The following is a 26,596-nucleotide window of genomic DNA, read 5'->3' as shown; positions in this document are numbered from 1 at the left end:
AAATGTACAAAAAAATATTTATTCAAGCTTTACTTAAAATACATCTGTTTTAATTTATAGTGCAAACAAGACTGTGGCAAAACCCAGCAATGCACTGGACAGTGCTCATATACGCCCATAAAATAGCCAATGTACATCATATAAATGCTGAATAAAAACAGTCAAAAAAAGTAAATAAAAAATAATTATTACTACAGTCGTACGTATCTTCTTCTTGTTCCTAATCCATGGGTTTGTCAAAGCTGGAATGGAAATCTGAAGAGGGACAGAAAAAAGTGTCTGTAATGTTAATCAGAACAGCCTGTGATCTAGAGGGGAGTTATTTATGAGCAGCAGTGTGTGGAAATCTCTGAGAGACATCTACTAACCTTCAGCTCCAGAGGAGACACGGCTAACGTCTGAGTGCTCAAGCGTAAGATTCTCTTCACTCTCACCTGAAACACCTGATTTTGATGTGGAGAAGAAATATATGTATTAATACTATATGAATTCTACTATAATGTTTATATACTGTTGATGTAGTATGCTGTCATATGTTATCTACATACATAAACTTTTTTAATTATTTCAACTAAGAAAATACTGCACTAATTTGCCAGTTTATTTAAAACTCATATTATTACAGTATTATCATCGCATATGTGCAGAAGTCACATTTCCAATATGACAAATTAAACCATACGTCATTTTTTTGGTCCTTAATACTAAAGTAAAATTTGCATTGTTCTAATTTTCCATTTCCACCAGAGCCCCAACATATCCGTTTTAAAATCATTAGGAGAACTGATAAAGTTATGTAGTTATGTATCTGTATAATATACTTGTTGTAAAATTATTTTAAGAAACACAATTCTGCTTCTTCGTTCCTCCATCCCTCGATACTGCATTTTACTGCATTTTATCAAGCAGATGTGTTTATCAATTTCACACAAAATACACAAATCAATCCAAATGTGGCTTTATTTTGTCAATATCTAGGTTTTCGTATTATATATTATTTGTGTGAACTTTCTGTACACATAAAATAAATTACATTTTTATAGTACATTCTTATTATGTCCTCTACTGCCTACCTCTCTTATCACCTCACTCTCCTCTACCCCTCCTTTTTTCTCTCCGCTATGTTTTTCTCACCTCTACCCTCCTCACTGGGTGAAGGGCTGCTGTCCTTCTCCTTCTCCCACAGTGCGGAGGACGGTGTGCGGAAGCGGCCGCGGGGCAGGGGACGCTGGTCTCCTGGACTGAAGGACTGGGACACGGCCCCCTCTCTGCCCCGGCTCATCCCCCAACCGTGTCTGGAGCCCAGCTTACGACGCGCTGACCGAACCACCACTTTGGGCTGTTCTTCTGTATCTCCCTGAGAGGACACCCTCCGCAGGGGTGTGGGGGAAACTGGTGCACTGCGGGGGTCTACCTCATGAACTAAAAGGAACAAAAGAACAGGGCACTGAAGGACATTTCTCTGAAGGGTACAAATCGTAAATAATAAAAAAGCACAATCAATACACAAATGTGACTGTAGAACTGTGCAGATAATTAAAAAACAATACATCAACCTTTTTTGGGCATTTTAATCAAATCACATATTCTTTGCTAAATATTATTACAATAGATTAAACTTTAGGGTAAATGTAACTTAAAAAAGTTTACTTTTCAAAGGTTTTATTGATTCATGTGTAATAAAAAATTTACACAGTGTAAAAGGCAGCTGGGATTTACTTTGGAATGGTTTGTGAATAACATTAACACCTGCACTGTGAAGTAGGTCACGATCATATTGAAACTAACTTGATCAAAGGGCCAGTTATGAGATATTATTTTTTTCTGCTTAGGGATTCACAATTGATTTCCATAGCTCAGTAAAGAAATTACTGTTCGCTATGGTGGCCAACCATGAATACATCTGGTCCAAGAATTCAAGTCCAATAATTAAAATTATGAGACTACTTTTAAATGCAAGCCTCTTACTGTAACAGGCTTTGTAGTATTTTATGTACTTTTACAGAGTCTGTAGTTGCCTGTTTACTGTCTGTGCTGCTCTGTGTGTGCTCTAACAGGGTTGCTGTCTCTCACTGTGCGCTGGAGAGGAGGGTGGTGCATCTCCGATGTCTGCCAGGTTCTCTATGCTGCCGGCAGCGATGAATTTGGCCTGACCTTCTCTGATTCCTTTAGGCTTTATTAGCTTCTTCATACGATCCGCAATCCAGTTGGATTTTCTGTGAGAACCAGAGACAAGTTCAAGTTGAGAGCAGAAGAAAAGAGCAAGACAACTGGGTAAAAGTTAAATGAGAAATGAGGTTAGTGGCATGTGGAAGAGTGGAAAAAGTGATGAAACAGGTTTAGATGAAATGCCCTGTAGGAACTGGTACAGCAGAGCACAGCTTTAAAACACACTCACTTGACTTGTTTGGGTGCAGGCACGCCAGGCTCCAGAACCCGATACTGATCCATTATCTTTTCTACTAACTTCTGCTTCTCCCGGCGGAGCTCATTCAATTTATCACTGAAAGACAGAGGAGGGTGAACTATTATGTGCAACAAGTGTGTTCACTGCAGAAAAAATAAGTGAGGCCTACAAAATTTGAATAGGATATTACTTTGTGGTCCTGTGTTATTACTTTATGAAGGCAAACAGGTCTGCACAGTGATTGGTAGTGATTGGTTTAAGTGTCTGATTTGAATACCTTTATTACTAAGAACTGATTTATACTGATGCCTTGTTTTGCCAACATTATTTACATAGTCATATAAACATATTGTGACCACTTCTGTGTTTCTGTTTTCCACTCATTTTTCAGCTCTATTAACCATAAAGAAGCACTTTGCAGATGCACTGGTATGAGTAGACCAGACACAGCAGTGCTGCTGGAGTTTTTAAACACCTTACTGTCACCGCTGGAAAGAAAATAGTCCACCAACCAGAAATATCCAGCCATCAGACATCCTGTGTGCAGCGTCCTGTGACCACTGATGATGGAGAGAGGGATGACTAACCAAATTCATGCAGCAACAGATGAGCTTCTGTCTCTAACACTACCAGGTAGTAGTGTCTAGTGGACCGTGAGTGGACACAGTGTTTAAAAACTCCAGCAGCACTGCTGTGTCTGATCCACTTATACAAGCACATCACACACTAACACACCTCCACCATGTCAGTTTCACTGCAGTGCTGAGAATGATGGCTATAAAATACCTGCTCTGTTTTGAACAAGGTGGTGATAAAGTGTGCAGAGAAACAAATGGACTACAGTCTGTAATTACAAAACTAGATCTCCTTTGGGGTCAGCGGAGCTGATACAATAAATGTTGTAAGCGTAAAACTCAGTGGTCTTAATATTCTATGACTGTGTACATGCCAGAGTGATAAACAGCTCTGGAGGAGAAATGAAAAAAGTGAGCATGAGTGAAAGTATTCATGTATTTGTATGACACGTACAGATACTCTCTCTGTTGGTTGTGGTGTTGATCTCTGCTCTCCAGGCTGCGCTCCATTAAGGCCCTGTTCTCTTTAGCCAGAGCCTGGTTCTGCTCCACCAGGTGCTTGTTCTCCTCTTCCATATTCCCCTTTAACTGAGTAAGAAGCTGAGACACACACACACACACACACACACACACATCCATCTTCATAATCTGCATGCATTTACATGCATATAATTATTACCATAATGTGCATAATGTCTTGGTTTTATTACCATAATGCACATTACAATCCATGTGTCACAGCATGGGGACATTTTAATGGCGTTGTTCCTAACACCTGTCACTGCTATTAATCATATAATTGGTTTTGTTTTACACCCAGTAAGATTCCTTGTCTTAGTGTCAAAGCAACACATATAACTCAGAATTCAATTTGTGCAAATGAACACGACTGCCTCATATACATTTGCTGCAACTAAAAGTTGAAAGAGTCACATGGCTTTTATAGGTTTAAGACTGCTTCATACAATCAGAACTCTAAGATGTATTAAATATATTGTAATGTATGTAAAATTGATAACTGCCTCTGTAAAGTCAGACCTGGTATTGGCTGTTGAGGCGGACGTTGTTAAGGTCCAGCTGCTGGTTCTGCTCTTTCAGTTTGCTGAGTTCACCCTCCAATCTGGTCCGCTCTAGCTGGACTGAGCTCATGTCACCGCGCAGGACTGATATCTGGGCCAATAACTCTGACTGCACCTGCTCCTTCTGCAAGTTCACATACCTGAGGAAAATCCATAACAATCAATCAGTCTCACAGTTACTCCATCTGTTGCCAAACTGAATTGCAAAAACAATCATAGGATATTAAGGATATTAAGAAGCCTACAGCATACATCAGTGTTCAACTCTTTTAAAAATAATTTGCCTTTTCTATTAAATCTAATGCTTTTCCTTATGTTTTACAGCTTAACTAATAATCACTGAGTGATTTATTGTAACTAAAAATATGGCATTTTCTTTAATGATGTAGCCAATTATGGCTAATTAAGAAGCCATTATGTCCTTGTTAGTATTTTTTTCTATGATGTAATCATAAGCTGTAATTCTGCAGACAGATAAATTATCTGAAGCTTTTAGGCTAAATATATAATGTTAGTGAATAACATGACAGCTTAAAAGCAACATGCGTGCATTGTTACATTGGACTATTATGTAGTATTATGGAATGTCACAATAAATTAAATAAGTGCATAATTACTATAAACAGTACTTGGGGAATATATATAGGAGATTTTCACAGTCTGGTAAAAATCTAAGGTTCATACAAATGAAACAAAGGAAGTCCAGTACATGTGATCTGCTCTCTGAAAGAGTACAATGTGTGGATGGTAACAATCTTTAAGGGGGTCTGTGTAGAATTGATATTAACATTATAAACTATTTGGTACAATGTTTCTTCCTGTATTTAAAGCTTGGAATACTGTCATTATTCAAAATCACTCAAAGGTTGATTCAATGTTAAATGCCATGTGCTACGCTCTTTGTGTTTCGTGTCCAAGGAATGAGCGTGTACATGTATATATTTATGTATATAACATGTATATCTTATATATTTTCTTATTTTTATTAATTAATTCATGTATTATTTACTTATATGATGGCATGATCTTTTTATTTTTCATGTTATTCAATTAATTCATTTATTTTGTGATGTGTATGTGTGCATTTTATATTCTGTTAATGTGAGCAATGGAAAAATCAAAATAATTACTCTGTCCCCCCATGTTGTTCACTAATAAAGCAAAACAAACAATAAAAAGATTTATTCAAAAATAAAAAAAGAAAGAAAGAACATTAGCCCAGTGGCTCTAGTATAGTAATTATTTAGTATATATGGTAATATGTGTTAACAAAATAATACAAGAGTATAGTATGAATCTATATCACTCATTTGCAGCCATAACTGCTTCCAAAATATCTGTGTGTCTCTGGGGCTCCTATTATGTATCATACTTTGTAACTGAATTCAAATCAGACAATTACGTTTACTGCAATAATCCTTGGTCCAAATTACATTGTTAATATTAAATACAGTGTAAACATAAGGGATGAATACATTTCCAAGGCACTATGTTTTAGTTTTCTGTTCGGTATCCAGTACAAAGCCTCAAAAGGGAAGAACTAGCCCATGACTCAGTTTCCAGTCACAGGAAACACCCCTGGCTTCCATGCTGCAGACCTGTGAGCTGCTAACCTGGGTCATGGGTTTCTCTGTGGCTATTTGCATCACATCCTGTCTTTTTTGTCTTCCTGGTAACAAAACAACTGCTCACCACACTGTGTTTATTAATGAGTTCACACTTGCCTGTCGTTCTCCATTTTCAGCCGCTCCAGATCTTTCTCTCTCTCCGCCCGCTCTTGCATTGCTCTTTCCATCCTCTCTCTCTCCAATTGTATCGCTCTGTCTGCCTCCTCCAGCTGTGCTTTGCTCTCCATCAGCTCTTTATGCCTGGACATGGACAGCACAATTAGGCAGACAGAAAGGGACAGCTTATTACAAAAGCACATTCATCCATATTCATACGCTTTTATTTCCCTGACTCCTATAAAGGGTATAATGATGGAGCTATCAGGACGTACAGCCTGAACAGTGAATTCATTAAAAGAAAGTATGCATGTTTACTTGCTTTGCCAGAGTTTGTTTTTTATATTTGCCATACCTTTTATGTATTTGCATATCCACATTGCATAAGCATATGCAAAACATGGAGATTTCTAATTGCTACTATATTGTCTAATTCTGTATAACAGGGTTAGATGTTCTCTCAGCTTTGTTATCACTCTATAATGTACAAAGAGTAGAAACAAGTGAAAATATACACTAAATAACTACAATATTAACACCACCAGCCTAATATTGTGAAGGCCCTCCTTGTGCTGCAAAAACAGCTCAGACATGGTTTAGATATTCCAAGACCTCTGTAGGTGTCCTGCTATTCGGAACCAAATTATTAGCAGCAGATCATTTAATCCTGCAAGTTGTGGGGTGGGGCCTTCATTGATTGGACTTGTTTGTCTAACACATTCCATAGGTGCTCAGTCACACTGTAATATGTGGAATTTGGAGGCTCTTTGCCATGTTCTTCAAGACACTTTCTAATCCAGCTTTGTCTAACCTTGAAATATTTGTTATGAATAAATGCGAATAAATAAATATTGTGATTATATGATGATATCATTTATTAATTGTCTGACAAAGAGAACAGCAATACTGATAAGGAAGAAGTAATAATTTATTAAAATATTTTTAAATCTCTCTCCACTCATGCTTGTACATTAGAGATGACATGGTTTTGATTTGTGTGCATGTTTTAATTTCCTCATTATTAGCAGGTCTGTAGATAACTTCCCCACCGTATTATAAGCCTTACCTGGCCTCAAGGTCCTTGTACTGTGCCTCCATACTCCGGCTGCTGCTCTTTAGCTTGCTGTATTTGTCCAGTTGTTCATCTAGCTCCGCCTCTTGTCTCTGCTGCAAAGCTGTCAATCTCTCATGGTCCCGCCTTAAAGCCTCAACCCGCACAAATGACTCTTCCCTCTCCTTCTGCCAAACTTTAGACTCCGCCTCCAGAGTGGCACAGCGCACCTCACTCTCTCTGCACCGTGCCAGCACAGAGGCATGCTGGGAGCTTAGAGAAGCCTGTTCTACCTAAAAAAGAAAGACCAAGACATGTAGAGAATGCTACAAACCAGGGGAGAGTTTAGTAAATTGCAACTGCATTGTTCTAATTTAAAAGGAATCACTGTTTCTTGTTATTTTTTAACTACCTGGAGCTTTAAAAATGGATATTGTTTTATTTTATTTTTATTTATTTTTTTACTTTTTTAATAATATATTATTAAATAAGGTGTTAATTGCATATTGTAAAGTTTTTCATGTTTTTATGTCAGTATTTTACATACTTATTGGTTATTAATATTGATATTTTTGTGTAAAATTAAGAAAATGTAAATTGGTAGTTCAGTGTCAGATCTACAGGACAGGCCAGACATGCACAGATGTAAAAATACAATGGATTTTAATGTCAGAGATGATAAACAACTGGTACAACTTAGTTAAACCTACACAACAGCAACAGGATGGCAAAATCAGACATAAGAGACACACATATACTGTAAATATTTTTTCTAACAGGTTGTAGTTGTTCTAGCAATGAAATTACCACGAAACTTTACACAAATATTTGCGAAATATATGATGTCATATGGGCCACACCTAATGATTCCTAATTCCTAATTAGAAAGACAAACTTTAACTGCCATATACAAAAATATAGGCAAGTGACATTTCAGTATTTTTAGTATTTCAATGGCCACTATTTGACAGTATTACATAGAATAACTCCTATTTCCCTATTTAAATGTAATAAAACAAGAACTCCTTACTTATACTATCAGCTTCTGCTATCAAATACAAAAAGCTCAATTAATAAAAGCTGCAAGGCAAGTCTCTGCATGCACCACACAGGAAGAGACTCTAAAAAACCTTACCTGCAGTTTTGTGTTGAGGTCCTGTAGTTTGGTGCAGTTCTCCTGCAGACAGATGGAGTGACGCTGCACTGTGTGCAGCTGTTCTCGCAGTTGAGAGCAGGCTGTTTGAGACTGGGCCAGCTGTGAAAGCAACACGTCCCGCTCTCGCAGTAGCATCCCATTCTGAGATACAACACATGGACAGGTGTCAGTATTTCACACACTGTGAAAAAAACAATTTGCTGTAGTAATAAATTTAAAATAAGAGCGCTGTCTTGGATATATATTTTAAAGTTTCCTTTAAAGTTCACAAATCAGTGGTAGTTGTATCACTGGTTGTCTAAGATTGTGCCATTCAACATACAGTTTAAAATATAACCAATATATCAATACATTATCATATCAATTTTATATATAAATGTACAAACATTTGTAAACTGGGCCTATAGTATATCCAAATGAATTGACATTACAAAAAAATCTGAAATTTGTGCAGATGTTTTCAAACTTCTTCTAAACTTCTTCCAGATCACAATAAATATGGTGTAGATGATTGGTGTGTAGGGTTGGGGCGCCTGGTTGACATAATTTGTGTCAAAGATTATGAACACATGATTTGCACAATGTGTGTCAACATGCCACAAAATGGCTGTGTCCACATAAACCAGGGGCTGTGTCTCAAATAGTGTTTTGAAAAACAGTGTACTTCCATTAAAAAGACTTGTAGTAAGGGAAGTGTAGAAAAAAGTGGTTTGAAACAACATAATGAATTTAACCAGAGCATGCTGTGCTACCACTGCTACACACAAGCATAGCAGTTTGTCAAGACAAATCCTAAAAATAATCATTGGGTGCAGCACCACTGGTGTGTAATATAGGTCAGATCTAATCATTTGTCTGATACTAAACATGTCTTAGCAACATATGCTAAATATAATTAGATAATTATAATGCAACTAGTAAAATAGTTTAGTATTTTTATCAGTTTTATCATCATTCTGTTCATCGTTCACATGATTCATGTGTTATGCAACACACCAGTTACTGCAGAGCCAGATACAAATCAAAAACACATTTTTCATATAAAAGCATATAAAATCTAAATCTAGAGCATTTTAAATGTGGTGCTTGTACTGTCATGCTAAATTTCTATCCAAATTATAAGAAGAAAAGTAATTCTATAAGATACCCCATGCAATCTTGAGTATGTATTAGATGTAAGGCAAATCACACAGATACACAGGCACACACCTCTTTCTCCAGGGTTATCAGTCTCTCACTGACAGGCTCCTGTCCCTCTCTGTTGGTATCAGCACTCTGAGGTTTCTCCATAGAGGTTTTTAAGTCCTCTGAAGCACAGAGAGAGTTGTGTCTGTCTGAGATCTGATTCACAGAGCAGATATTCGCCTCCTCATTGCTTTCTTTCTTTGGAGTTGGAGACTGCCTGTTTGGTCTAGATTCTTCTACCGTCTCTGTGGCTACATTGGATGTGGAGGAAGTTGCCTCAGACATTTCTCTGGAAAGCTTAGTTTGCAGCTGAAGTTGTGAGGTGGCCTCTTTAAGCTTGGCATCCATCTCTTTAAGAGACTGATTCAGATTGGCAATCTGATTGGACAACTGCTGGGACTGGACTCTCTCAGTGGCTAGCTCCTAAAAAAAGGGGAACATAATTAAGGGAGCTAACATTAACAGACCCATTTTTTACCATATTTTTTAATGTCATCAATGTTAATGTATGCAGGTTAGAAGCTGTAAATATAAGATATACTGCTGCTAAAAGCAGAGACAGATGAGTTTGTAAATCCAAAACAACACATATCTGCATGCACACCACCTCAGCCCCAACCCCAAAGCACATACTCCACAGACCTGTGTTATTGAGGTGATTTGTGTGTTCCTGTCAGCATTTAGGGCATTTAGCTGTTGGTTCTCCTTTTGCAGTTCCTCCAGTTTAGAGCAGGTCTCTTTAAGCTGGCTGAGTTCCTGACAGACTCGTCTACAGAAACATGAGGTGAGGGAGTTAACGACAGCGTTTAACAGTTCAGCACTACAGTGGTGCACTAAGCCCCTTATTTATTTAAGTCATGAGCATATACTGCAGTACTTGTTCAGCAAAAAACTGTTTCGCTGAGACATTATGTATGCACATAATTACGGGTCTTTTTACTCCTGAGAAGAATGTACAGTATGTAGCACTGGGAGAAAAACGTTGCTTAAATTTGACCCTTTGCAAAATTTTACTGCTTAATAAGGCTGTACATTGTAAAATATTCAGATGGGTACGTTTCACAGAGCAATTTGCTCAGCAAATTCTGCTTCTGTCAGCAATAGCGTATATAGTACCTCAAAATCATATAGCCAAACATACAACTTTTTATATTGTAAACTGCAAATTACCACTAATTACTATATGAATTTCCTGAGGCTTAATTATAAGCAGTACTTATTTATTATATTATGATACACTTTTTGTACAGTAGGCATACTGTTCAGCAAATCTAAAATAGTTTAGGCTGTAAATGACTAGGTAGGCGTAGCATCATCGACCTGATTCTTAGCTCTAAAAAGTCCCTAAAGAAAAGTCTTATCACTCTGCAGCCGACTTTGCAATGTTGCTGGGCAGTTATAAGACCAGGCTCTTATCTCTATGAATGGGGAGAAAATACATTACTCATTTAAAAAACATTTTTAAATCACTGAAAAAATCTGGAAAATTCATCCTAAACAGACTGCAGCATTTGACGTAACTACGCACACAAATATGCTTTTTTTGTTCCAGTTATGCTAATGGATGGCTTTTTTCACAACCACATCAACTCTTCTCCACCTCAAGTCAAGTCAGGTAGTTTTATTGTCAATGCTGCATATGTATAGGACATACAAAGAATTAAAATTACTTTACTCTCCTTCTCAAATGTCACGGCAAGTACAGCAAGTTAAAAATATCAACATAAAAGACTGAGAGACACTAAATGTATGAAACAACAAGGTCACAAATATAGATATACATGAGACAGGAAACACAAGACAACAGTGCAATAGTGATGAGGAGATTAAAGAGGGAATGACAGTACCATGGTAAACTGAACCTGTATAAACATTAGTGCAATATAATGGTATAAAACCTTAAGGCTGGTAAAGTGAATGAGTGCATACAGTTCTTTACATTTCACAGATTTATGGGAAATATCTATGATAAAACCAAAAAGCTGATTACTTTTTGTTAAAGGACAGGACTTTATCAATAAACAGACATTTTGTTGAGCATTACAAGAACTGCCATTCATATTTTAGGCAGTAGTCAGCATCCTCGTGTATACTAAGAAATATTGCACACACCACCATCAATTTTATCCAAAATATCAATTCTTTGCTTTGGCTTGATCTCTACCTGTGCTGGAGCTCCAGGCTGCAGGCCCTCTGGTTACCATGTTCCAGGGCTGAGGCAGTGCTCTCCAGCTGCTGTCTGAGTCTGGCCATCTCTCGCTCCCTCTGTCTCTGCTCACGCCGCTGGCTGTCCAGTTCAGACTGACACGCTTCCTTCTCTTGCTCCAACCTTGTGACCTCCAGCATGGCCTGATCGTGCCTTCTGTTCAGAGACTCTACTTCAAGACCAGACTCCTTTAGTTCAGCCTCTAACTCCTCTTCTCTTCGGCGGGCAGATTCTAAGCTCCGCCCTAAACGCTCAAGCTCAGATTTAAGAGTCTGATTGGTCAACTCCAGCTGATCACCCTTAAAGATGACAAAATATTGAAAAACATTAAGTTTTTTTATAGTTAAAGTCTTTTGGGTCCTATGTACAGAAAGATTCATGTTACATAATGTTGAGACTATTAATTAGCATCAAATGTTAGTCCTACTATCAGATATTAATTAGATGTTAATATGCATAGTTTTTAGTTTAAAAGCCATATTGAATAAAGCTGTAATGGTAAGTAATCCCACCTTGCGCACTGTGGCCCTGAGACAATCTATGGTAGCCTTGAGAGTCTCTCTTTCTCTCTCTAGTTTAGCTCTCTCGCCCTCTAACTGAGGAATTACTGCAGCCTCCATCTTCTGCAGCTCTACCTGACTGCGGAGACGCATCAGGTCCTCCTCCTGGTGCATAGATTCACACTGCAAACTCTAACACACAGACAAGCAAAGAAATGAAATCAATTATTTTAGAAATAATGGTTCACACTCTTTCTTAATTGCCTGTTTATCAGAAAAAAATGTTTGATATCTTGATTTCTAAAATCAGTAGAAAAAGAGTCCAAAGAGTAGTTTCCTATGGAGGCCCATCTTCTGATATGCTTAAGAGAAATGTTGACATAAAACACGACACACAAGCAAATGTTCTAGATTTTAATAAGGCAAAAAATCCTAAATACACATTTTTTTCAAACTAAATTGATCAACCAAATCGTGTCGTCTCCAAATTATTTCTATATAATTCTTGTTAAGATGACTGGAAGCTATAGAAGTTTATTATTCAGCAATTAACATAATCTAAACTAAATACTAAAATCTTCCTGTAGGTCTCTAAGTAATCATAAACACAGCTGCCTGGAGGCCTACATATTGAATGTTTTTATATAACAGCAACAGAACATAAATGCTTCACTTTAATACACTGTAACAAACAAAAAACAACTTCAGACACCAAACACATCTCAGATGATTTCTGCTTAGAGGAAAATTGTGCAAATGAGATGTGCTTAACTGGCTGAATACAAGATTTTTTATTTTCCTTTGGCCAAAATAAGTCTCACATTTCCTGATCATGTATGACAAGTAACTAAATTAAAATGATACAATACCTCTATCTTTTTTCTAGCTTCTGTAAGGTTCTCTGATGCTTTCCTCAGTCTCTGACTCTCAGCCTCCACAAGAAGCAGTTTCTGTTCTCCCTCCTGGGTCTTCTTGATCTGCTCCCCAAGTTTGGAGTGCAGCTCCTGAACCAGAGCTGCCTGCCGGTCTGCCTCCTCCATGGCCTTCTGGAGCTGAGCAGACAGAGTCAAGGTTTCCTGTCTGAGCTTCTCATCTAGCTCTCTCACCTCTTCTTTTTGATCTTCCGTCTGTGTGGGCTGCTGTATATCTGTCTGGCTTTTATCCTTTGCTGACCTGTCTTCTGATTTTTCTTTCTGTCTCTCAATTTCTTTCTCTCCCTCTGCTTCTCCTCTTTCTTTCCTTCCCGCTTCATCTTTAGCCTCCTCTTTTCTTTCTCTGAGTCGTACCTCTTCTCCCTCTCCTTCTTCTCTCTGCGGTCTCTTAATGTCTTCTTTTCTTTCCTCTGCTCTGCCAGCCTCCTTTATCCTTGCCATGTCTTTTCCTTCACACTCTCCTCTCAGAATCACTCTCTCCACTTTTTTGGTTGACCTCTCATTCTCTCTCTCCTTCTCTTGGAGTCTCTGGACTTTCTTCAGCTCTTCAAGGCTTGTCTTCAGAGTGGTATTTTCATTCTTCATGTTCTGAAACTGACAGTTGGAAAGAAAAAGTTCTGAAAGAAGCTGGTACCTCAACTGGGACTGCAGCCCAGAAACAGATCAAACACATTAGAAACAACTGTGTAGGCTATGCATTCTGTATACCGTTTGTACTGTGTGTTGTTTAAACTTTACTGTCTCACCTCTCTGAGTGTATTCTGGTGCTCGTCCTGCAGTTGTGTGAGTCTGTCTGTCAGTCCCTGCAGAGCCTCTTTCACCTCAGGGGAATTGGCCTGTAAGGTGACCAAAAAATAAAACAGCATATAACATCATTTATTCCCTCTAGTGGATATTTTGAAAAAAAAAAAAAAACAGCTTAGAGAGCAGTTTTTTGTGACTTATGTGACACTAAAATGACATTTGTGTCAAAAACACTGGATCTGATATTTTCAGTTCAGATTTCACAATGTACAAACAATGATTTGGAAGAAAATTATTTATTATACATATAAAACCCTTAATAAATAGGCCTAAGCTGAACACCTTAGATGGCACTGCATTCAGAGCCATCATTTAACACTAGAACCATGTGGGTTAACTTTGGCAAACTTGGATCAAGCAGTACAATACACAAAAACATTAAAAAATGCCATTTAAAATGTTACTGAGCGAAACAGAGGCATTATGTTAACCATCTAAAGAAGTGGCTTTGTGCTGTTCCCATACTGTCCCAACAGATTTTAAACAACTTATTTTAACATTGGTTGTGAAAAGGGATGATCAAATATTTACAAATTTGGATTTTAAATCTGAACTGATTTTACTAGTTACTGAATACTGGTTATTTTGACTGATTTTAAACAGCTTATTATAAAACCACTTTCTAAGCAACTGGGACTAATCTAGCCGTGCAGCTCATTACCATATCACTTTCCAATGTTATTTTAGAACACTGTGCCAAACCATCTGTAATAAACCTTTTATGTTAATGATTGGAACGTTTGTTTAAATGTATTATCCATTAAGATGGAGATGATGGCAAATAACCTTCAACCTTCCAATTACAGAGCACTCTGTAATTCATATTTGGTGACTGGTCATTTATGATTAGGCTTTGAAGAGAAAGGCTGTTATCTCAGACAGCTCTGACCCTGGATTTGTAACCCCTCACCTCCTGCTCGGCCTGCAGAAGCTCCAGTCTTCTTCTAAGCTCTGCGTTTTCATTTTCAGCTCCCAGAAGTCTCAGCGAGGATGCTTCATCCACCTCGACACTCAGGGGCTTAAGGTCCACCTCTGAGAAACAGAGAACGGTGAGAATGGAAACAGGAGATTTATGAGAAGAAAGGGACAAATTATCTAACGTCAGGAAATCTAATACACAGTATGAAGTCATGGTGCTAAATCAAGCAGTGACAGTATAGCAAAGAACACAAACTGCTTATTAACCAGGAGATGGAGGGCTCTTGAACTCCTGAAGCTCTTCATCAGACCCCAGCTCTGACTGTAGGACTCGAGAGTGAGTCATACTCCGAATGACATCAGCAGAGTGAGAGTGGCGCTTCATTTCCACCTGCAGACCCATGTTCATCTCCAACAACTCATCTACCCTCTGTCTCTCCACATCCCGCTCCTAAGCAATACATAAACACACACACATACACACACAGGAAAGGTGAACATTCCTGTGTCTTAGCCGAAAAGTGCTGCATTGTATCTACATTCACACAGTTGAACACTAAATTTAATGTTTATTTTAGGCTCTTCACACTGTTTTTATGTGATGAATATCTAACATTTATCTAAACAGTTTTCGGTGTGTAACCGAAGTGCATGCACAAAACAGCAATGCTTCACGTCACAGAAGCTATTAGTTGGTTTCAGAAGTTTACAACTTGCCTTATCAAGGAGAATCAACAATAGTGTTTAAGCTCCCTGTAAAAAGAGTACATATTTCGGCCATGGCTACATCTTTATTTTAAATTCTTTGTTTGTGTCCCTGGTTCCTTAAAATATTAGTTTTTATGTGTTTTCTCCTTAACATTAAACATTTCACACCACATCACACCAAATATAAAAAAGTCTGATATATGATTGTTCCACTGCTGAATTCTTCCCTATCTACTGTCATCCATTTTCCTCTCTACTCACATTATTTTTTTCCCTTCAATTTAACATAAAATTTGCATTAATTCTGATCCTGTTGTTTGAACTAAGTTGCATTGCCACAGTTTAAATATATACCAGATTTTAATACCACATAGGTAAAAAGGCCCAAACCAGAATTGAACATGTCAGATTCAGTGTATTTTATGCTGTTTACATTGTCACACAAATGACTTGTGTATAAACTGAAACCAGCGTATGCATCTAAATCAAGAACATTCAAAGCTATATTTGTATCAGATAACTCATGAGATACATTTAGTGTCATTTCCGGATTCACTGAGTGCCATTTCCTGAAGTTGCATCTGCTAAGAAGCTGTCAAAGACAGCAGGGAATCTGAAGAGCACTCGTACCCCCTCCATATCCATGAGTTTCTGTCGTAGTAGAAGATTGTCCTTCTCCAGCTCCCGTAGAGCAGAGCACCGTGCCCGTGCATCAGCTAGCTGCTCCTCCAGGAGAGCCTTGTTCTCCTGCAGAGAGGCACAGTACTGCTGCTGCTCCTGATATGGAAGACAGAGGTGCTTATTGGCACTGTAGCTATCAAAAGCTCATGCTTTAGTTGCTTTAGAGACATTTAGAGACAGTTTAAGCTGTGTTTGTGGAATATTTTAAATAAGAAATGAAATGTACACAATTGTCTCTAACATCAAACACAGTCAATAAATATTCTGTCTCCAAAACAGTCTGAAACAAGGAGGTAGACCTTATTTGAAGCTTCCAGATTAGCCAAATTAGTCCACATTAGTACACATCAATCCCACAGCTCCAGTAGAGAACTTAAGTCTTTAATAACACAAACATTTTGATTATGTATAAACAGTCAAGGTGAAAACAGTGTTTAAAATCTTGAAACCTTGAATAAAAATTCCAATAGAATCCTATGCATTGTTCAAAAAAATAATAATACAATATGATAAAATATTTATCTCATATGCTAATAATTGTATTAATGAGGAATGCCCAATTAATAAAGTTTCCAGCCAGGTGATTCTATAATAAATGTTTAAAAGTTTAAAGGTTGTTTAGGAGTTTCTAGATTTTGTTATAGTTGACCAGTTCCTGAGACATTGACACTGTTCCAACTATAGATTGTTCAGCCTTATTAGTTATATAGATTTTTTATAGCCTTATTAGTTATATTATTACTGTTATATAGCTTTTTGACTGGATGAATTGTTTCTGCATAGCAACAACAATTTCTGCACGCTTCAAATTTAACGATCATACAAATACACACATAAAAGTACACCCAATTATCAACACAGGGTACCACAGCAAGCACTTAGTAATACCATGGCAACCACCTGAAATGCCATAGCAACTGCCTAGCAACCACATAGCAACACTATAACAAAACCATAACAAACTGTTTCAATGAATTTATTTTTAATAATGTATTTTACTGAATATACAATTTAGCATAAATTAATGATTGCCATAAAAATATTTCTACATAACAATGTGCCTATAGTAGATTACAGTTATTCTATGCAGCCGGATGTGCATGTACCTTCAGTTGAGTGCGGTAGAGCTCCATGCTGCGCAGACGATGTGTGCAGGTTTTCAGCTCTGTCTGTAGCTGCTCTGCTCTAGCTGCTCGCTCACGCAGACAGTCCAGTTCATCACGTAGCCCTCGACTAACACGAACCTCGCCCTGCAACGCCCGGTTCTGACCCCAAACACACAGGATGAGAATCATACATATATTAAACAAATATTTTAGAGATGAGATCTTTTTCTCTAAAGAATTGCAGTAATTATCCATGAAATGACACAGCAATAGAACCTAAAAGCAATGAAACTATACAAAAACCTATATTTGTCATTGCACTGAACACACCTCACACTGTAGTTTCTTTAGTTCTTCTTCCATTGTTTGCATTTCTTGCTTATAATCCAGAATTTGATCTTCTTTATCTTCCCTGAAAAGAATTTTCAGTATTTAGCACACAAGACATACATTTATTATCTGCTTAAGATTTATTGCTTATTCACACACTCAGATACACACACACATAAGTAGCCTAAAATAAACATTTTTACTTGAATTCAAAAGGGGGGCCAAATTAACATGCATACACACACATACACACTTACAGTTCCTGTTTGAGTCGACGTAATTTTGCTTTGCTGTCTGCCAGTTGTATTGACAGTCCTTCAGGAGCGTTGTCCCAGAGTCCCGAATGGGGCACTGTTGGGGATTTTCCAGATTCACGATGCTCACACAGTTCTACAATCCTCTGTAAATCACACAATAAGGTGCAAAAGTAATTAATTTCGAGTTCATTAATAACAGTTTTAGGAAAATGAACATTATCTTATATTGTGATCTCATGCTTGATTGTATTAAAAGTAATATATACATGGATACTGGGCAAAGACAAAGAGTTGAAAAATTGAGGAATGACTACACAGACTCAAGAGTGCATTTTCAGCCCAGACAGATGTTACCCTTTAATAGTGGATATTGACCTGTGATTTTATCCCCTCCACTTAAATTGTGTGTTGACAGTTGGCACAACACTCATACACTTAAAGGTTAAGATAAGTCATGAATTAATTTACATTTCATTTTCTCCTGGAAAACCTATTTTGCCCATTGTATTGTATGTGTTTTCTGTCAAAAATTCAAAATAAAACAAAAACTGGAAGTTTTTTTAAAGGTGTAAAATTGCTACCAGTGTGGTCAAAATGCATGCATGTTTATACTGCACATAGTGAAACAAATCACTGTTCTACCTCTCGTACATGGCAAATATGAAATGTCAAAGTGTTAGATAATGTATGGTACAGAATAATGTTTCCATAACAACAGACTGTTAACGAGCAGAGTGTTCTTGTGCCAGTTTGGGAAACAGTCTGTTTTAGAGGCTTCACAGTCACTATTGCAATCCTTAACCCATAACGATGTTTATTAGGACAAGACACCTTAGCCCCAAATGTTACTAATGAAGAAATGTAGAAAAAAAACAACAGAAGCTGCAGCAAGATAATGACCCTATGAACTTCTGAGTGAAGTTAGTAGTTTGGGGCATGTTTAAAACATGTATAGTAGAATGGTAACTCTCCACTTACAGATTAAGACAGTTAATAAAAGAATATTTCAGTATTTTTTTGGAGTCTAATCTTCACATTCTTGGGCTCTATTGTACAACTGAGTATAATAATCAAAAGGTTTTGTGTTTGTTTTTACCAAGTAACGAAAAAAGAATGAATTAGAAGTATCTTTTTAATCTGTGAGTAAACAAAAAATCTCACCTCAAGATGTGCATCTCTCTGAGCCAGTAGGGTCTGAATCTGTCGGGCCAGGGAACCAAGCAGAACCTGCATATCCACTCCCTCCAGCCCACACACATCCCCGTACTGCAGCGGCAGCACAGCACTGGGGTCCTGAGTCACCTGACATAACAATAAACACAAGAATCAGGGCATCGCTATACTGCATATCTATAGTCTGTTTATACTTTACCATATATCACAGTCTGTCAAATACTAGAATGTTTTTAGCTTGAGCTGTTCTCATTTGTGTTGGCTCAAAGGCTCAAATAGCACAATGGACCCCGTTCAAATTTTAATGTTTTGTAAGAAGGCAATGCATGCCAAAAAAGCATAAATACCATATGCTGCTACAAAATGACACATGTAGTGATAAAACAAATTTAGAGTGGGACACAATCCATGTGACACCATTACCAGGAAATCATAGCTCACGAGCCATTAAGATCATCAAGGCTAAACAATGAGCTTTCATTCCCAACTCAGACTGCTTGCTCATATTTATCTAATTGGTGTTAAAGTGTTTTATGAGAAAGGGGTCAGTTGCTGAAATGTCTGCATCAGTAGCTCTGAGAATGTGGTCCAGAAATAACTGTAAATAACTGTGCTTGGGGTTTTTTTTAACATCAAGAAAAAGACTACAAGTGTGAAAAAACAGACCTTTGTAATTAAACGCTGCCAAACAACAAGTTTAAGTTTAAGTCACAATCTGTCCCAGGCTTAGATAGTATGTTAGCTGAGCTAACTTTGCTTTAGCAACAGTATGTTTACCGAATACTGACTGACCTTCTCTGTGGAAAGCAGTTACCATCTAGCTAATATGAGTTTCAACATTTACCATCTAACCAAAGTCAGGAAAATCAGTTAACATCTGGTTACATCAGTTACATTTGTCAAAACTGACCTAAAATCGGGGTGCCGAGTGGTCCAGCGGTCTAAAGCACTACCACCATAAGTGGGAGGTTGCAGGTTTGAACCCCAGTTCATGCAGCTCATTTGCCATCAGCTGCCAGCGCTCAAAGGGAGCAAAAATGGCCCTGCTCCCTCCGGGTGGGTAGATGGCGCTCTCTTCCCACATCACCTCTAGGGTGATGTCCAAACCCCGAGCTCTCCCCACATCACCTCTAGGGTGATGTCCAAACCCCGAGCGTCTGTGAGCTGATGTACCAGAGCTGAGCCGCTGCGCTTTCGTCCAAGCGAGCTGGCTACTCAGCAATGCTGCATGAGCAGCAAAAAGTAGAAATAAAATTATATTTAAAAAATGACCTAAAATCAGCTATAGTATTAACATTAGGCTAACATCAGTTTCCAGGGAGGAAGTGGAGCAGCAAGCAACTAACTAACTAACAGCAATTAACATCTAGCTAACATCAGCTACAGCATGTATACTCTAGATAACAGCAGTTACAGCAGGTAATATCTAGCTAACATCAGCTACAGCAATTAACATCTAGTCAACATCAGCTACAGCCGTTAACATCCAGCTAAAATCAATTACCGAAGGTAACATCTAACCAATATCAGATACAGCAGTTAACATTCAGACAAAATTATTAATAATCTAAAGAAGGTAACATCTAGCCAACATCAGATACAGAAAGCAACATCTAGCCAACATCAGCTACAGCAGTTAACATCTAGCTAACATTAGCTTCAGCAATTAACATCTAGCTAACATCAGCTTCAGCAGTTACCATCTAGCTGACATCAGTTACAGTTGGTAACATCTAGCCATCATCAGCTACAGCAGTTTTTAAAAATGTTTTGAACCCTAAAACTAGGTTGCACAGTAAAAAGGGGTTAGCTACAGTTTATTTCTATCTCCTGATTTCAATACTTAGATTATGGAAACTGATTAATTAAAAATGATCATGTAGCACCTTTCCACATCCCTGAACGATATTACAAATTGGATGTTGTAGGAAACAGGATAAACATTGCATAAAGTTCAGTTCTAAGCTGATTTAAAGATATGCTTAGAATTAGTGATTAAAGTAGAAGAAAGAAACAAGGAAACCAAAGACTTTGAATTTGAATTTACTAATACATTTTGAGAAATGGACTACGATAATTATGAATAAGAAATCTGAACTTGACTTGAAGCTGACACTTACCTGTGTAATGCTGTCTGAAGCCAAAGGTACAGTTGGTTTAGTAATAACAGAGAATGTCACCTTTATTCATTTATTTAGACCTGCACTGAAAATTGAATTCTGTAAACTATAGTGAATGAGTGCTCAGCACAGTGAGAGTTTATAAATAACACAGAGGACAAGACCAACCACAGATGTGATAAAATCTTTAACAACTGACCTCCTGAATGCAGAGAGCAAGAGCTGCCTGGGTTTCAATGTTGAGTGACTGGATTTGCTGGATAAAGGTTTCCTTCGTCTCACACTGCAAGAAAGGAACACACAAAAAATATCTCTGAATAGGCAACTATTATACAATAGGCAACGGAAATAACACTTTATATAAGTCTGTGTATATTTGTGTGTGGTACCTGCACAGCACATCCCAGTAATAGCAGCAGCAGCCTTCTTAGTTCCTCCACAGCACCCTCTGTTGACCACACATGAAAGAGTACAAAAGTCTAAAGAACTGTATGTTCTCAAAGGAATCTTTTGTTTTTGACACCAGATACAGACCCATGGTTTAGATATCGATTCAAAACAAGATCAAAGTCAAAAACAGATACCAAATAATTTTTCAGTATTAATTCACCTGTAAGAGGGTCTCGTCCCAAAACAGCCACATTCGGAAGAGGCATCAAAACAAGTTGCTGAAGATTTTCCTATAAATAGTGAATAAAGGATAATAGAAAGGGTTCAGTTCTGCCATATCACTTAACTCATTTACTAACCAATAAAGAATGGGCAGAAAGATGGGGTAAATTCAGTCCAAATGTTTTTCTACAGTGAAAGCAGTGAAAGTTGGAACGTAACTACACTTCATACTAAAACATTTCTTTAAACAACACTTACTGACCAATGGAAAATCCCTATAAAAAATTAATGTAAAATGTAAAAGCCTGTGATGAACATATACAACATTTGATTCTTTCATTTACAATTAACTCTGTAAACATGTAATATTAGGATGTAAAAACAAGCAGCACGGTGGCAAAAAGACATGTCCTTTAAACATGGCTGTGAAAACTGTCGTTTCGCACTCTGTTAGGACACTAGAAACAAGAAGTGAAACCACTAAGAAAAAAACAACAACTAGATGACCACAGTTCCGTTCTGATCAACTACACAAATGACTAAAAAGACACTGAACTATCATCTGATTTAACCCAGTGTTTCTGTATACAATCTAACATGTGGGTGACTCTGTTACAACATTCTATGAACAAATATCTTGAGTGTAAACAAATCCTCCAATTTTTAGCCTTGGTTTCCGGAAAGGGAAGTTACACAATTTTGAAAAACATCACTAAATTGGTTGCTAGAATAGGGATGTGGGGATCTGATTTTAACTTATACTTTAGCCCTGATAAAATCATAAGTGTTCATACCTCTTTATTTTTAATTCTTTTTTATTATATACAGTGACATATGTATAAGAACTCTGTCATTACGTGCTGAAACAAACTTCAGTGTGAATTTGTAGACTACAATAAAGCTACTAAGGGCTAAATACGTATTGATTTAGGTGACAATACCGGGTTTGATAGCTGACAATATTTTTGTACTATAGTAAACTTCATCAAACAAATTGTATTGCTTTGCAAGGTAAAGTAAGATAAAATTTAAAGGAACATCTGTGGCTAACATGAAACCCTATTTTGGGTTCTATAACTGAACATCATTCTATTGTAGATAACACAGTTTCATAGCTCTGTCACCTGGTTAAAATACACTGTTAAATGTTGTTTAAAACTGAATGCCTCTAATGTGAATTAAGGTAGGTACTAAGGGACAGTTAGGCAGTGATTACTCAGTGATTGCTTGATCAATCTTCAATTATAGCACCACATTGAATAAGACTCGTTCATCCTTACATTTTCTGTGTCCTTGAAAAAAACTCTGCAGCTCTTAATCACATACACTTAACTGCATACAGCTGCCCCCATCTGGGTTTTTAGAATGAAACAGCAACTGGAAATGAAGATGAATTAGTACGACAGGTAAGCCTATTTTGTCAAGAACATTATGTGCCTAACTTGAAAGAAGGAACTCGCAAGACCAGAGGGCACCTATCACAATGCTGTTTACTTGCTATTGCTCTACAAAATGAGCTAATTTCAAATTGAGTAGCTAAAGAAGTATCAGCAAATATGTTATTGGAAACCAAAAAAACTACCCAGCTTAGCTACAACAGCAGAGTATATTAGCCTTATAACATTACAGTATGAACAATTACTGTTTGTATTTGACAATGTACTACCCATTTATTAGGTTATTTTTTTTTTCAAAAGCAGCATCAGGTGTACCATTTATTTAAATGGCAAAAAATACAAATGTCAGTGTTGTCTGCCCCAGTGTTAGCACCGAATTGGCAATGAATGCTGTGTATGTCTGCTCATTCTTGAAGACAAGTCTGATAGAACTGATTGGAGAGAATGCAAGAACAAACAAGAACACATATAAAAAAATAGCTTGTTACCTGATAGTAGGACCTGAGGTGCCGATTAAGGATGGAGAAATTCTGAACTCGGAGTATCTTATCATCATGCACATTGTGATAGATTTGCTCTACTTTTGGATTTGGGTCACTGAAAAAAAAGAAATGAACAGGTATTAAAACTAGTGTCAACCTATACCCTTAAAGTTTACCTGTGTATAACATGTTTTGCAGCTTGTGAGGCTATAATTAATCCTATTAATAAAGCCTTCATTTTCAGTTTTAATAAGATCATCAACTCTGGCAAGTTAATATCAACAATTCTGTTTATGAAAACTGCAAGTCACCCGATGAACACTGTACACAAACAAAACACATATTCTTACTCCTGGAAAATGAGCCTGATATATCAGTTTCTCTCTGTTAATCTCAGAACACTCTTAATACTCAGTTTGTATTTGTATTCGACTGTGTGAAGAAGACTGTTTACCTCTTTAACTATTAAATAGACCATAAAGGCTTCTATTTATATAACATGTAATTATAAACTGCTGGTGTTAACTGGTGGTATAAAGGTGTTATATTGATTGGTAAAAGGCTTAAAAGCTTTTAAAGCAGCTGAACCCAAAAGAGGTCATGGTGACATATGTGACACAGACACTTAAAAGAGGATGAACATTTCTAACAGCACATTGTCCTTCATTATAACACATGAAGTCTCTAAGTGACATATAGTGAACATTCTGAGTACATTACAGAAGTGTTTGAATGTGTATTTGTTCATTTGACCTTATTAAAAGAAAATAAGTAAACAAGCTTAGCGCTTGAGATGAAACTAGCTCCTTTTAAAAGTGTGTTTTAGCTTCTACAGGTCTGTTACAATATGCTTTTTTTATTAAATGTTTTAACTGACCTGATTTTTAGGATGCCCAGAGTATGAAAAAACATTAATGAGTTGCTCACTGAATTTATCTGATTCAATTCTAAATTTGGCATCAGTATTCAGAAATGGATCTGTTCTCTTAGTGGTTAAAACCAGTATGATAAGATGTAGTGTTTTAAAGTTTGCTCATTGCAAATAACAAATGAAAAGACATTAAAAAAGACTTCTCTATTTTATAGACGTTTCTATTGTTTTGTATTGTTCTTTTACTCGCCACAGGCACGTGTCTTACATGATTCTCATGACTTCATTGAGGTAGATGCCGTCGGTGAGGCGCAGATACTGCTGCACTGCATTATGGGGGTTGGAGTTCACTTCCATGTAGTCCTGGGAGAAGGGGCCGTTTCCCTCATCATCCACCATGTCTTTAAACAGATACACCTTCACAAAAGAAGACCTTAAACTTAGTTTACAAACATTTCAATTCAAGCTTTAAACTTTAAAACTAAACTAAAACAAGCTACTTTTTGCTGGTCTTTTAATTAATAGCCACCTGAGTGCTGGTATTAACTGTACTGTAAACCCACTTAAGTCTGTTTTATGTAAAATTTGATATTTCCAAGCATTACTCAACTTTGAAAACAGATATATATTCAAAAGCAAATATACCTTTAAACATATTTTGAGATCTGGCGTATGGCACAACCTATTTGCATACTGAGTGTGTCCCCAATTTCTGACACTGACCTATTATTTATTGTAATTAACTGAATGGTTCATTATGAATGTTGTACGCTATAAGAACAAGCATCATTTTCTGATCTGGTGACTCTGTGTTGGCTATGTGCTGTACTGTTCATTTCATAGCATTGTCTTTCGTCAATTAATATTTGAGTATTTTAAATCTGTATTTGATTTAAATAAAATCAAAGAGAAAACTAAATGTAAATCTATTATTTAGCTGAGCATAACATTCAAAGTAGAATTATTATGCAAAACAATTGATATAACAACAAAAATTAAACTTAAAGTTTTTAGTCTAATTAACTATATTTTTAGTAAACATTACTTAAAAAGGCAACAAGTTTTCTCAAATAATGTAAGTAAATGTAACTTAACTTATTTAGGCTTATAGTGTGCTCTTGGGGGTCAGAAATCTAGCTAACATTATTTCCTTAGTCAGGATGAGAAGAAAAAAGACTAAAAGACTAAATATAAGTAATAGGCTAATAATTGTTACTTAAATTACTGAAATAAAGTAACATGTAAGGACATTAATAACAACTGTAGTTAGATAGAAAGATAAGTTAGGTTATATTGTTTTCAAACTAAAAAAAAAGAAAATATAAAACACATATCCTAGCTTTAGCTAACAGCTAGTTTGTGAAAAGCAAAGATTTAGATGAAGACCCTTTTCACGGTTTACCTAAGTTATCTAACGGACTTAGTTTAAGAACTGGTTACACCTAGTTAACGAGCTAACTATCACACTGGTACTTAACTAACTAGTTAATACATTTAAAAAAGTTTTAATGAGACACATACCCATGTAACAAGTGCGCTTCCCATAAATTCTTCTAACATTTCCGTAAGGTTACCGTCCATCTTACCCGAGCCTCAGCAGTCGCTTAAAATCTTAATTTCCAAACTAATTTCATATATAAAAACTTTGTGTAAGTTAGTTAACTAAAGCCTGAAGTGTATCAGCTCATGGCTCGTATTATAAAGCTAATAACTTTTCTCAGACTTTCTCGGGCTGGGTTACTAAGGTAAGTTATATCCGTTAGTTAGCACTGTGGCTGCTGCCACTGCCCTTCTCCTTTTCTGTCACGTTAGCAACACAGACACTGCGTAACCACCCCGGAATCAGCAGCGCGGAATCAGCCCGGCGGTTACACCAGCGCTGTTCCCCTCACAGCTCCTGAAACAGCTCAACCACCGCAGGGTTTCAGAGAGAGAGACAGTGTGGAGTGGGTCCAGGGGAAATACCCCCATACAGCGTGTCTACTTTCCACTCCGCGCTGTGGAAACTTATCAACCACCCAGAATTTCACGTTTTGTCACTTTTTCTAACCAGAGCTCACCTACATGAGGGACATTACGCTCCAGAGCTGTCAGTTCGAGGTGTTACAGCGGGAGGTTAGATTAGGTTATAGTTAGTCTACAGCGCCGCCGCGTGGCAACCTTGAGTAGTTGCAGTAGTTATATTAACCTCAATAGCAGCAGTCTGCTCCAATGCAACTCCTGGAGATCCACCTTAACCCATTCAGACACTGTGAGCATTGCAAAGCATGGAAGCATCCCAGCTAAGTAAAAGTGTAACCCTATTGGTTTCAAAACTATTTA

General features: G+C 37.2%; 1 protein-coding gene across 1 annotated transcript; it reads right to left on the bottom strand.

Annotated features, from left to right (window-relative positions):
• On the bottom strand, positions 1–26,170 carry ccdc88b (coiled-coil domain containing 88B). Its single transcript, XM_007246384.4, has 29 exons — positions 25,796–26,170; positions 24,543–24,691; positions 23,410–23,518; positions 21,523–21,592; positions 21,302–21,360; positions 21,112–21,195; positions 18,781–18,921; positions 17,620–17,762; positions 17,363–17,444; positions 17,033–17,191; positions 15,876–16,022; positions 14,805–14,988; positions 14,530–14,651; positions 13,562–13,651; positions 12,753–13,409; positions 11,896–12,075; positions 11,342–11,682; positions 9,820–9,946; positions 9,202–9,600; positions 7,972–8,133; positions 6,852–7,129; positions 5,786–5,929; positions 4,021–4,201; positions 3,437–3,582; positions 2,399–2,503; positions 2,074–2,216; positions 1,135–1,422; positions 369–443; positions 1–255 (listed from the first exon to the last, which is right to left on the bottom strand). The coding sequence occupies exons 1-29, from the start codon at positions 25,853–25,855 to the stop codon at positions 221–223; spliced, it is 4,860 nt and encodes a 1,619-aa protein (XP_007246446.3). The 5' UTR covers positions 25,856–26,170; the 3' UTR covers positions 1–220.
• Between the last annotated feature and the right edge of the window lie 426 nt (positions 26,171–26,596).

This window comes from Astyanax mexicanus, chromosome 10, assembly GCF_023375975.1.
Source record: "Astyanax mexicanus isolate ESR-SI-001 chromosome 10, AstMex3_surface, whole genome shotgun sequence".
In the NCBI taxonomy this organism is placed as follows: domain Eukaryota; kingdom Metazoa; phylum Chordata; class Actinopteri; order Characiformes; family Acestrorhamphidae; genus Astyanax; species Astyanax mexicanus.
This window is presented reverse-complemented; position numbering and strand designations above follow the sequence as displayed.

Bases quoted from the DNA above. Each gene is read 5' to 3' on its own strand.
- ccdc88b (XM_007246384.4), bottom strand. From the start codon at position 25,855: ATGGACGGTAACCTTACGGAAATGTTAGAAGAATTTATGGGAAGCGCA. The intron at 7,130-7,971 runs GTAAGGTTTTTT...TTTCTTTTTTAG, and splicing joins ACCTCAACACAAAACTGCAG to GTAGAACAGGCTTCTCTAAG. The intron at 5,930-6,851 runs GTAAGGCTTATA...GTCCATGTCCAG, and splicing joins TACAAGGACCTTGAGGCCAG to GCATAAAGAGCTGATGGAGA.